This window comes from Gallinula chloropus (genome assembly GCF_964237585.1).
Source record: "Gallinula chloropus genome assembly, chromosome: 15".
In the NCBI taxonomy this organism is placed as follows: domain Eukaryota; kingdom Metazoa; phylum Chordata; class Aves; order Gruiformes; family Rallidae; genus Gallinula; species Gallinula chloropus.
Genome location: NC_140100.1, coordinates 6,738,045 through 6,750,367, shown reverse-complemented (window position 1 = coordinate 6,750,367; position 12,323 = coordinate 6,738,045). Strand labels below are relative to the sequence as shown.

Below are 12,323 nucleotides of genomic sequence, written 5' to 3'. Positions count from 1 at the left end.
GGAGCAGTGGACCTCCCACAGGGCTGCCACCACCTCCTGTGGGGCTGCTCCTGCTGCTCTCTGCAGTCTGTCTTCTGTTGCTTCTGTGCAGAAGATGGTTGGCCAGTGCTGAACTGAAGGCACCCTCTTAATCAAACTAAGAGGTGGGAGTTATAGTGTTTGTAAAATACTGTACAAATGGGAGGGTTTGATCACATTAAATGAAGGATCAGATTCATTAAATTAAGTGGAAAGCAATGTACATGGATAATTTCAAGGGTTGAGGCTGAATAAGGTTTTTAAATAGGAAGTGATCAGCCGCTATACACAACACAGAGTAGCTCTCAAACATTTTTAATGACAGTATTTGTACACGCTTTAGTTTAATTAACACATGGCACAGGAGAGGTTTGGTAACTAGGATATAGTCTCACACCAGTCAGCTCAATTATAACATACAAAATTTCAAGCATCGATACACCGAGAACGTCACCCTTCCCTGCCCAGCAAGGTCTGGCAATCTGAATTTCCATCACACCTTGTTTCTCTTGAATTTGACAGTAATTCCTTCTCCACAGATGGAGAAGTCCCCTTAGAAGTGAGTAGATGATCAGCTTCTCATTTGGATTTATTTCTTGTTTTCAGCAATCAAAATTAAGGGGACTGTATATTGTCACTGCCCAGTGAGCCACATTACTTTTCTGACAGCTATGTTTATTAGTAAATATGTAGTAATTGCTTGCAGAATTAACTAGAGCTGCTCTCCTGTGTCTGTACATGCAGAAGCAATCCCCTGCAATGTGTGATCCCTTTGTTAGCACAGTGCTTTTTAGGTGCTGGAGGCTGGTTGCAGATGCAGCTGGGTTTTACGCCTTTGCAGCTGTGGTGTTGGTCCGGGGAACTAACTTCAGAATAATTGGTTTCTCTGGTGTTAAGAGTCCCATTGATTTCAGCTTGAGAGGGACCTGCAACAAGAGGAGGGAAAACATGCTTGGAGATAGACAAAATAAGTGGAGATTAAAGGAAAGAAGTTTGACCATGGTTTGGACAAAGCTTCACTAAGTACATCTCCCCTAGAAGTGCAAAGCATCTGGTGTTAGCACCCAGGGGGAGAACCTGGGCACCTGGCCTTTCACATGGGGCTTTCAAAAGGTACCATGCTCCTCACCTGAGTTTCTTTGCAGACCTGGAAGGTGAAATGTTGCAGTAGAGCAGTGATGCCAACTTTCAGAGTCAGGAGAGCAAACCGCATCCCAATGCAGTTCCTGGGCCCAGCCCCAAAGGGCAGGTAGGTGTATGGGTCTATAGTGTCTTTATTTTCCTTACTGAACCTGGATAATGACATGGTTGGGGAAAAGAAATGAAGGTGGCAAAAACCCAAAAACCTGCATATCTGCATCACTTAGACATCTCTTGGCATCACTTAGACATCTCTTGCTGGTGCCCTACAGAGGCTCATTTGGCTTTTCACTAAGGTATTGGCACCCCCCAGCAACCAAGTGCTGTCACAACCCTCATCACAGGCAGGGTTTTGAGTTCAGTTCTGTCCATTCAGACCAGTAGAAGTTGAGAACCATGGGAAAATCTACATGCTTTTCCAAAAATCTCACTGATTTTTCCCATCTGTTGTAATTAGTTAGAGAGAAACTACAAGTTGTCTTTGTTAGGAGCACCCTACATCTTTGGTCTTGAAGGGAATGAGAGCTAGATGCCAATAATAAAAATTACCAAGGAGGCAAAAGTTATCAATTCCTTGGGAAAACAAAAAGAGAGGAAAGGTGCCTCTGGTGTGTTTTGTGGCAAAGCCTGTGAGAAGGAAGCGGGTTGAGCAATGAAGATCCTATGGAGCGATAGCTAGCAGGTACCAAAACTCGCCGGCTACCTGCTCTGTCAGCAAGCTTCAAAACTGTGTGCAAGATGCTGTGAGGTATCATTCTTATTCTCCCAATAAGATTACGCGGTTTGAAACCAGCACAAAGCTTATTTTCTTCATAAAACAACATTCCCATGAGCCTGCAATTTCTCATCAGTGTCATTTGTAAGAAGATAGGAAGAACACAATTAGAAAGCTAATCAAAGATTAATACTTAATTACTACATGAGGAAAAAGCAGTGTGATATTCCTCTCCTTTTGTTATGTTTTACATACCTTTCTGGTCTGAACTCTTCTGGGTTTGGCCAGTACTCTGGGTTGCGGTGCAGGGTATAGGGTGGGATGATAACTATAGCTCCCTTGGGAATGGTCACTCCATTTATTTCTACATCTTTCTTGCAGGCTCTCTCAAGCCGTCCTCCAAGGGGGAAGAGACGAAGGGTTTCATTCACTGTCATGTCAAGATACTCCAGTTGCATCATCGCCTCATACGTGAGAGGAGCCTGTGAAACAACAGGAGAAAGGTGACCAGGTATGCTGGCATGAGGGTTGGATTGTCCTAAAATGACTGAGACTAGAGCATCCCCAACCCCTGCTGCCCCAACCATGTCTCAGAGTCACTGAAGAACAAAATGCAAGGTAGAAATTGTGTAGCAAGTTTCATTTTCCATCCCTGAGTGATGGAAATGCCTGGAAATCCCCATCTACTTGTGCGCGGGTGCAGAGTATGGCAAATGGGCTTGTGCAGTGGGGTGGCCGGTGAGGTCTCAGCTGCCAAAAGAAAATGCTTCTGTGTTGAATTGTCTCAGTGTGTGTCTCTTGGAGTGCTTGGAAGATGCCAGGAGGAGGTTGGTTAGGAGCTAAAGTTTTCTCATTGTCTTAACCAAACAAGGGTGGCAGGGTCAGAGGGTCTTGACCATCACTCAATGTCCCTTTACCTTGTTGGGTAAAACAGTGTCGATTTCCTCCAGCAGTTTTTGCTGCACATCAGGATGTGTGGCCAGTTCATACGCCAGGTAACAAAGTGTGTTGCTGGTGGGCTCATAGCCAGCAAAAATGAAGATGAATGCCTGTGACAGGATCTCTATGTCGGTCAGAGCTGTGAGGAGAGAGGACGGAGGCAATGAGCAGAACTGGTGCTGGTTGATGATCTCAGCAAGGGACATAGTGGGTGTGCCTGAGTCAGGTTTGTTTTGGTTTTTTTCTGATAACACATTTATAGCTACTCTGCTATCTGTCTGGAAAATCTCATTTTATAGAGGAGCCAGATGGCTTCTCAGGTATAAATCACTGACACAGCAGGCCTGCTCCTTGGCAAAGGGCCTGGGACACTTTCCTTAGCCCTGGTGGTGGCAACAAGGGATAAAGACCTCTGCCTGGAACTGGTTGGTGGAAATGGTGGTGACCCACCAAGCCTTTCTTTGGGAAACAGCTCCCCATATTTCCAACATTCCCACAGTCCCTGTTCCTGTGATGAATATTTAGATGTTGTTACTTTTATATGAGTGACTTGCTCCGTTGGTCCCATGACTGGTTGACTTCTGGGATTCGATCATCAGCTGCAGAAAATCTGTTCTGCCCTAAGAAGAAAAGCAGGAGAGTTTCTTTGGTGATGGGTCCCTCAGGGAGGGCTCAGGTCAGCAGATTTCATAGCCTAAGAGCAATTTTTAAACTGAAAGCATCCCTTGTCATAAAACACACCACTTCCATTTCATTTTTGAAGCCTATCTGTCCTTTTCATTGGGTGTGAGAACAGTGTCTCAGATGAATTTTGGGTAAGGGATCTGGACTCTAAAAGGGAGAATTTTTGCCAGGAAACACTTTCAGTTTTTGAAAGTGAGAGGTACAACCCTGAAAGGTGGAATTGCTGCTCTTGTGCTGTTTACTCTGTTCTGTCTTATTCTCTGCCTAATCTTCTTCAGGGAGTCTCTGACTTATCACAAGTTCTGCAAACCTATGCTTATTGCAATTCTGAGCCTTTATCTGGATTTAGCTTCAGATCACAAACGTGTGAATCCACTTCTTCCTGTGCCAGGACTGGTCAGGTAAAGCTTTTCTGAGAGTAATAAAATGGAGTGTTTACACTTAAGCAGATTCAGGGTTTTGCTTTGGCTTCACCTTTATCATCAACCTTTCCCATCCATGTGTTTTCTAGCACAATGGCTGGCAAATTGGTGCTCACTTACATTCTGAGTGTCCTTTTCACGGTCCTCCTTAATTTTGGTGATGGATCTCAAGAAGAAATCTACAGCACTTCTGGGGAAGAAGCTTATATTCATCTTGGCCAACAGAGGAGTAATGAATGGGCATACAACTGGAAAACAAATTGAGGATAAAATCACACACTGCTAACAGACTCCACCTCATATAAGATAGCTATGGATGTTGCTGAGGAGGTAATGATGCTACCAAGCAATTATTTCCTCTTAATTTCCTCACCTGGGCAAAGCCTGGCCTTTACCTGTTTTGGCCTTTCTCAGGACAGTTTGTCTTGATGCAACCCTCTCCTAAGCTCCCATTAACTAGGAATGACTGAGCTGGATATAATCTTTGCTTTAAGAGATGACCAAAGCATACACCACCACCTTTTTCTAAGGGCTGCTTTCTAAGGACAGGTGACTTCTGTGCATTGAAGAGTGTCACAAGAAGAATGTAACTTGGAAGAGGAATACTGCAAATCCTGGGTTGTTTTTTTCAGCCCAAGCTAATCACTGCCCTGCTATGCTCACACAAACATTTCCAAGTCCCTTTTCTTTATCACAGAGACTCAGTTTTGAGCTTGTGCGTAAATTCATAAAATCAGCTGTATTTCCCTGTGTTTTAGCATGGTACCTAACCTGATGTAAGGTTGCAAATGATTTAAGGTCCATTGCCATCACTGAAACTATTGTGCTGCTAGGAAATCCCATCTAACTGCAGTCCCTGCTCAGTGCTCTCTTCCAGAAAATGCATTTCAAATAGCACAGCTCTCCTTGAGCTTCACCACTGAACTTGCCTTTCAACCTTAGATTCGTTTCCCACTACTTAGTTGGATATTGGCTGGAATTTTCATGTTACTTGCACTGTGAATGCCAAAAGTGGAGGCAGGTTTTACTCATCTCATTCTCAGAGTTGTAGCATGAAGCTAACAATGAGGAAATGACAAGACAAGAGCCATTAGGACTTCCAACCTAGCTAGGGAAGTTATCCAAGCCATAGTTGATAAGCTAACATGTATGTTGCACTGGTCTGAGATGCCTGCTGAAGTTGCTTTCTGACACCAGAATGAAGTTTTCAACAAAAGCAATTTACATGACAAGATGAAGAGCGGGTCAAAAAAGTCAAACTTGACCAACTTCTGCATTTCTCTGACAAAGGGGTCTTTGGGGTTGTTAATGGAGTCAATGTTCACACCAAACGAAGTGCTGGTGACAACATCCATGCTGTAGCTTCCAAAGATGCTGAAAAAAAGATGAAAAAGATAGACTGTGGTGAAATATTTGGGGCAAGTGAATATATTTTTTCCTAATGCTTATGTGACATTCAAATATAAATTCTCAGAAGACCTCCTGGCCTGGTTTTGAAAAGGAAATTGGATATATGGTAACCAAAAGGCACTTATAGTGAAAGGGGTAGATATTTTTTTTGAGTGGTGTTTTCAAGCCTGCATGGGTTTTCAAATCGGACAGCTTTTCTGAGGATTTTAAACCAGCATGCAGCTACATGAGCAGGTTAGTGCAAGGACAGCATGAGGCTGTCGAGTGTTTTAGCTTCTTGGGGAGGGGTGGTAACACACACTGCTTCAAACATGCCATGAAAATGGTCTTGTTCAACCCAGCACAGGTACCTGTAATGGTACAAAGCATCCAAACCCCCTGCATTACGGGGGTTTGTGTAGGGGAGATCTTTGCTGCTGTGTGACTAATGGTGTGCAGCTGCTGTTTCCACAGCTCTACTTTGAAACTGGGGGCGGGGGGGGGGGGGGGAATGCACAGGTTTCAGAGCCCATATGGAGGGCACAGATGAGGATGACCCACACAGGGCCACACTACTGGGCAATGGGGGCAAGCGATGGACAAGCATCCTACAGTGCCATAGGTGGGGCTGGAACACCAGCAAACTCAGTGTCCTGGGGTATAAGGAGGTGGTGTGCAGAGATCATGAGCGTATGTGGGGAAAATCTGGAGTTACCTTGGATCTGTGGATCCAGAAAGCTGTGCTGGAGCATTTTCCCCTGCCAATTCCCTTTTGAAGGCTTCTCAGTGGGTCTCTGTCTTTAGGAAGTTTCCTAACCATCCTAGTTTAAATCTTCTCTTTCAAATTTTGAGCTGTTCAGAGGCCTGTTTTACCCAGCAAGCAGTCTGCATTGCTAGTAATGAATGAACCACAGCACTTTCTAACAAGGTTGGCTGCTTAGCCTGCTGCTCCTAGCAGCTACTTACTCCTTTACAGGCTGATCGCTGTCCTTTTCCACTCTCTTTCGAACATTTTTCACCAGAATTTCCCCATAGTGCTTTATTATAGGAAACATCTGTAACACAAACCAGAGATGGTCACTTAAGAGCAGTACATTTTACTCCTTTAAGACAGGCTTATGAAGACTACAGGGATTTTCATGAATATTTACAAATAAGATCTTTCTGCTAAGTTTTTATTTTAAGCCTTTTTTTTTGTGTTTTAAATTAGGCATAAATTAAACAGGCCAGCCTAGTTGCCAGGCTCTGACTGAAGAAATTGGACCCCTGTGACAATCTCAGCCTGGAATCACTGTCTACTGACTTTCTGATTTACTTTGTACCAGCTCTTCTGTGTTTTACCTCCTTTAGTTTCCCACTGGTGAAGGTTGGAGAGAGCACAGTACGAATCCTTTTCCACTGTTCATCTTCAGCTAATGAGACAGCGTTTTTCAGCACCCCTGCTAGATCTGTTTTCTGGAGGGGAAAAAGGCAACGTGTTAACCCCAGAAAAGAGAGCGGCTTCAGTGCAAGGATAGGAATGTGGTGTGTAGCCCTGCCCAGGCTATTTCAGGGACATTACTACTGGTAGCAGGCAAAGGCCATACAAACAGCTTCTCAGGACAGCTCATACATAAACAATCCCCTTTCCTGCAGCAAACCAGCTGTCAGAGGCCGTTTCCATCTCCAGAACAAGTATCCCAACATACCCATATGTACGTGTGCACCCACACCTAATTGTGCTACTCCACAGTCTGCATCCCAGTTGATGGCACGCATGCTAGCTCTGGACCTGTACGGATCCCACACGCTCCTATGGACCCAAGTTCATACATATGTGTTGAGAGCAGAGCTGGTCTGATGCAGAGCAGCTTCCCTGCCAGCCTGGGCACACAGCCCCGGTCTGTAAGGCAGGGGAACAGTGACATGCAGTGGCCACTTCCAGCAATCCCCATAGCGCAGTCAATGCTCCCCAGTGGGAGCCCTGCTGCGTGCTCATCTCCTGCTGCCCTTCACTTCTGGACCCCACAATACATCACGATACTTCTGGTCTTACCCTCCGGTTGGTAAAGGTGGAGTAACACTCTTTAACCAGCACAGTCTTAATGATCTGGGGGTCGGTGACAACCACGGCAGGTTGCCTGCCATCATAAATCCTGGGGAGGGGGAGAAGAGGAGACAGATAAACAACCCCAGGTAGTTGAAGTGCAAGGTTTGGCTGATGCCCATGAAACCAAATGTGTTAAAGGCTCTGCCATCACCAGCCATGCTGCTCTGCAGATGCACCAGCGTGCACGTTAGTAGAAATTAGAGATGGAAAAGGACTCCCGGGACTCCCAGGCCTTCTCCCATCTGGTTTTGTAAATGATAAAGGGGGCTAAGCACCTTCTAAAGTCACTGGGAAATGAGCAGGGCTCTGTCCCTCAAAGGACTAGATACTAAATGAAGCAAGTGTCTTCCCTTTCTCCCCTGGCTCTCTGTGTTTTTCCAGGCACTTAAACACATTACGGTATTAGAAGGAAACTTGTTCGACCCTTTTCAGGCTCTCGAATTGGGTGTCTGGAGACTGGGGCTGACAGCACTGAAACATCCTTGGAGATGAAAGTTGATCCTTGTTTTTGTCTTTCTAAGCTGCTAGTTCTGAGTTGTTTCCTGGAACAGATGTCAATTAGGCAGATTTAAGCGCTTTGCCTGTTTTCCAGGCTCCATTTTTCAAAGCCACTATAGCGACCAGTGGATACATTATAGGGGATACGTGCATGTTTGTAGCCCAGGTTATAATAACAGCAGATGTCCAGAGCAGAGCAACAGCAGCAGCCCTGTACCTGCTTTAAAATGGTTTTCACAGCACAGATCAAAGCAATTTCCATATAGCATGATGGCAACACAGCCCTGCCTTCATTGGGATTTAATGTAAGCCACCACGAGCACCCTATTGCTGCACTTGTCCTGTTGTCAAGGGTGCAGGTAGAGAGAATGGAGCTTTCCTAATGAATTTTTTGTCCTCCCCTTTGTGTGGATTCTGGCTTTACCTTACAAAGTGATCAGTGGTGCATACTCACCCCCAGACTTTCCCATATTTCTTGAAGCATTCATTGTCAAAGTCCAAGAAACCCTGTGGGAAGTGATATAAAAATAATCTCAGAGAGGATGCAGTGGAGATGGTAGGTTGGAAGGAATATCTGTAAACTGATGTTCAGAGCTGCCTTCCGAGTTGTCCTCTCCAAAAACTTCATGAAGGGCAGCAGAAAGGGGTACCATATGTGTGAATGAGTTGTTTGCCAGGACCTGGGAAAGGGCAGCTATAAATCAGCACCCCCATGGGTGCTTGTTTGTCGATGCTGTAAAGGCAGGACCCCATCCTCTGTGTTGCTGAGCCCTTATCTCATGCTGGTGCCTTTGCACAACCTGTGCGCTAGAGCAGAGCTTGGCATTTGGAGACAACTTCTTGTCGCCAGGTATCTGTTGAGCTACAGCTGTATAAGGAAAGGCAGATACTTCTGGAGCCAGGAAGGCTTCAGTCACTTACTTTGCGATATTCTAGGCATGTCCCAAAGAAAGGCAGAGGTTTTGGCCCGGGAATACCCAACTTCTTGAACAAACCAAATGGCCAGATCCCATATCTGTGGGACAGAAAAGGCAAGTGAGTGCTACATCACCCCATGGCATTGGTCCTGCCAGCCCTCCTGTACCTGGACCTTGGCTCTAAGTAGAGGAGGTTGATCCAGCAGGTGGACAAAAAGTGGCCCAAAAGAAAACCGCCCTGTAAAGACTACTTAATAAACATGGTAAGGGGCACTGCTGCCACAGGCAGCTTCAGTGAGGTCCCTGGAAGACAGCCATCTCCTAAAGGAAAAGGTGCTCTGGGGGAAACAGGACCTTAAAGACTTCAGCAAAAGCCAAAAGAGGAGCTCATTGTCAACCAAAGAAGAGGCAGAAAAGAGAGCTGGAAGAAGAACACCAAGCTTACATGTTTTTCTTGAAGAGATATCAAAGCAGTGCCAGAAGTGATGTCCCAAACAGGCTTTTTGTCAAGCTGCACTTTAATTTCATTTATTGTTCTCCCTCCCCTTAGCCTGGCGTTAGCTCAGTGGTGCGTCAGGAAATCTTGTCTTGATGGTTTTCTGTTTAGATTTTATTGACAGCTTTGCAGATTTCTTCCCTCTGAAGCACCCTTTTTGGCAGCTGTAAAGTTATTACTTCTACCTCGGGGCCTTCTGTTTCTCAACAAGGGCCTGGGCTGCAGCCCTTTGAAGCTTGTCTTTGGCTGTGTTGAAAAAGCTCCTCAAAATATTTGTTTTCAGTTAGTAGCTGCAGCTTCCCAAGTGGGCAGTTTGTTGCAGAAGGGATGTTGAACTGCAAAGGTTGGGCAGTGGGATGTCATCAGAGATCCTCTTTGGGCTGTGTGGCAGTAGCCACTCATCCTCATCTTGAGGATGCTGTCCTGAAAAGCCAGTCAAGACTGAGATTTGGGGGAAGGAGGGGCTCCCTTGCAATAGTAATACTTTTCTAAATCTGAGGGACCCTGAATGAATTCAATCTCCAGCACAGGTCCTACCAGAGCACGGAAGCAGACCACATCTGATGGTCCACACAGAGCAGGGAAAAGCAAGGGAATGGGATGTTTGCAAGCGTAGAAAGGTTTCACAGAGCTCAGTTTGTCAATGTTTAACCTTTTCTGTCAAAGGTTGATTCAGTGCTAGGTATAAAATGTTTGTGGATTCTCATTTGTAATGTTTATGGGTAGCTGGGGCTGCCAGAGGAGCAGGAAATGCCAGGCTGGGCTGGTTACAAAGCCCAGAAATGCTATAAGAACATAGGCTGGGCTTAATCCATTTGAAACATGGCCAGGAAAGCACAGTCTAACGCTCTCACGACTGTGACACGGTTTTCTGCAGGCTGAGGAGGACTCTTCAGCGTGAAGCCTGAGAATAATCATTACTACTTCTCACCATGCAAGTGAACCAGAAATGCCTGATGTTCCTTCATGTGTGAACTGGAACAGCATTGCCCTAGATGGACAAGAAGCATCTGAACAACCTCCCTGTGTTAATGGGCAGTGAAATTTCTGGTTTAGTTCAGACATCAGAGCACAGAGATCTGGGCTTCATCCCTTTTTGCCACAGCAAAATTGCAAGTGGGAATCTGGTAACCAGCAGCCTCAGATGGCCACAGTTACTGAAGTATGAGGGCCTGGCTTAGTTAATGAGGGTGGGGTTTTTGGTTGGTTTGTTTGGGATTTTTTTTTTTTTCCTAAGAGTCTGCCCCAAACAGGCTTTTGAGTGATCCAAATCACAAGAGAGTGAAAGGGTTTTAAAAACAGGGCTAAAAGTTCCAGCGCTTACTGAACTGCCACGGTTGGAGCATTGCCAGGGCAGACAAATGGGTTGTGCTCGTGTGGACCACATTAATCATTAAGGTTTATGGCTAGCAACATGCTGTCTCTGCCTAAGGGCTTGTCAACACTACAAAGTTTGTCAGACCAGCCTTGTTGGCAGGGGCTGGCAGCAGAGATGCTCTATGTCCCAGCAGAAGGGGGCTTTCAGCCAGCCCTGACACTCTGCAGCACAGAACAGCATCAGCAGGGCAGACAAAAGTATTTTCTCACTAGCCTGGCTCCTCTGAAGCAGTGAGGTACCCTTCTGCCTGATGGAGCTTGTCAGAAAAGCCAGGTGTGGAGACCTGACCTGTCTCTGGGCTTTCCTCCTTCCCACAGCAAGGGTGGGCTGTGGGAATGAGCATGGGATGCTTTCGCTGTGGCAATTCTAACTGCTGCCAAGCGTCCCTCCTGGTCCAGGTGCTGGTGCATGGAGCATCTTACCTGAGCATTACAGAAAGAGCAAAGGACAGAAGAGATTCTACAAATACTCTTTTTCTGGTGCTTCTCTGCTGCTCTCCACCTTCACAGGTTGAGCAGGAGGGTCTTCTGCCTGCTCCCCTCCATAGGGCAACCTCAGTCAGAGAGAGACAGCCTGTTTTCTGTGGGAGATACCATAACAGAAGCCAGAAGCCTGCTGGTAACGAAGGCTGGGCACTATCATTATTTGATTATTGCATCGGCTCTTAGCAAGATCATAACAATACATGGGAATGATCCAAACCTTGGAGCAAGATCATGTGTCTATACAGACTCTAGACTCCTCTGCTACTTCTCAGACCCTCACTAGAGTCACATCCACCTGTTTGCTCCTAGGCAGACTAGTTGCATGAAAATGAACCGCAGCAAGAACAGGAAAGTGTCATGAGCAAAGAACCAATAATGAATCGTTTACTCACGCTAACAGGAGGGCACCGAATATAAGCAAAAGGGCCCAGGTCTCTGGAGAGAAGAAGGGAAGAAGGTTCATTTCTCTGGCTGGCTTTGAGCTGTTTGTTTCAGGTCTGTGGGAAGTAGGAGCATTTCACTGTGCGCAATATTTTGTGTCCAATCACATGACTTAGGGGCTGTCCTTCTGTCACAAAGGAGGAGGAGTGGAAAGCAACAGTAGCCAAGTATGCTAGTCTGAAAAACCCAATTCATGTGAGAGATAAAAGTCTGACCAAATGGACTAAGGTTCAAATTACTTAATGCGTATGTTACCAGGCATTACAGCTGCTTTCTCTGCTGTAATAACTGGCTGGTAACACTCCTGGGTTCCTACACAAAAATAAATAAAACCCAGTTGCAATGAAAAGGTAAAGCCCAAAGCAGGTGTCAGGGCTGGTTTACGAAAGGGAAAGAGGAATGAAAAGGTTATTCACACACTGAATGACAAGATCTTTTCTGGCAGCGGAATTAACTTTGGCAGAATTTAGGATTTTGGTTAAAATATCTTCCTTTCTATGTGTGTTGTGAAGAGTGAGTGCTGCCGGTGTCTGCCTGTGGTGGGTCAGAAACGGCTTCTAAGGCAGGCAGGAGTTTGCCACCTGTAAAGGCTGTAGAAGCCCATCTCATTTGCTAGCTCATGGGCAGGAGTTTTGTAAAAGAAATACTGTCATTCCACAACTGCTAGTAGTTAAATTGCCACTATTTCAAACAAAAGCAGTGCAGAAAAGGA

At 45.6% G+C, this 12,323-nt stretch overlaps 1 protein-coding gene across 1 annotated transcript; it reads right to left on the bottom strand.

Annotated features, from left to right (window-relative positions):
- Nucleotides 1–316: 316 nt before the first annotated feature.
- Nucleotides 317–11,633, bottom strand: LOC311197356 (cytochrome P450 3A24-like; the record flags this gene model as incomplete). Its single annotated transcript, XM_084271108.1, has 13 exons — nt 317–944; nt 1,148–1,310; nt 2,129–2,355; nt 2,791–2,951; nt 3,348–3,432; nt 4,039–4,166; nt 5,144–5,292; nt 6,274–6,362; nt 6,649–6,762; nt 7,343–7,442; nt 8,349–8,401; nt 8,816–8,909; nt 11,563–11,633. 13 exons carry the CDS (start codon nt 11,631–11,633, stop codon nt 846–848), a joined length of 1,533 nt encoding a protein of 510 aa, XP_084127234.1. The 3' UTR covers nt 317–845.
- Nucleotides 11,634–12,323: the final 690 nt, after the last annotated feature.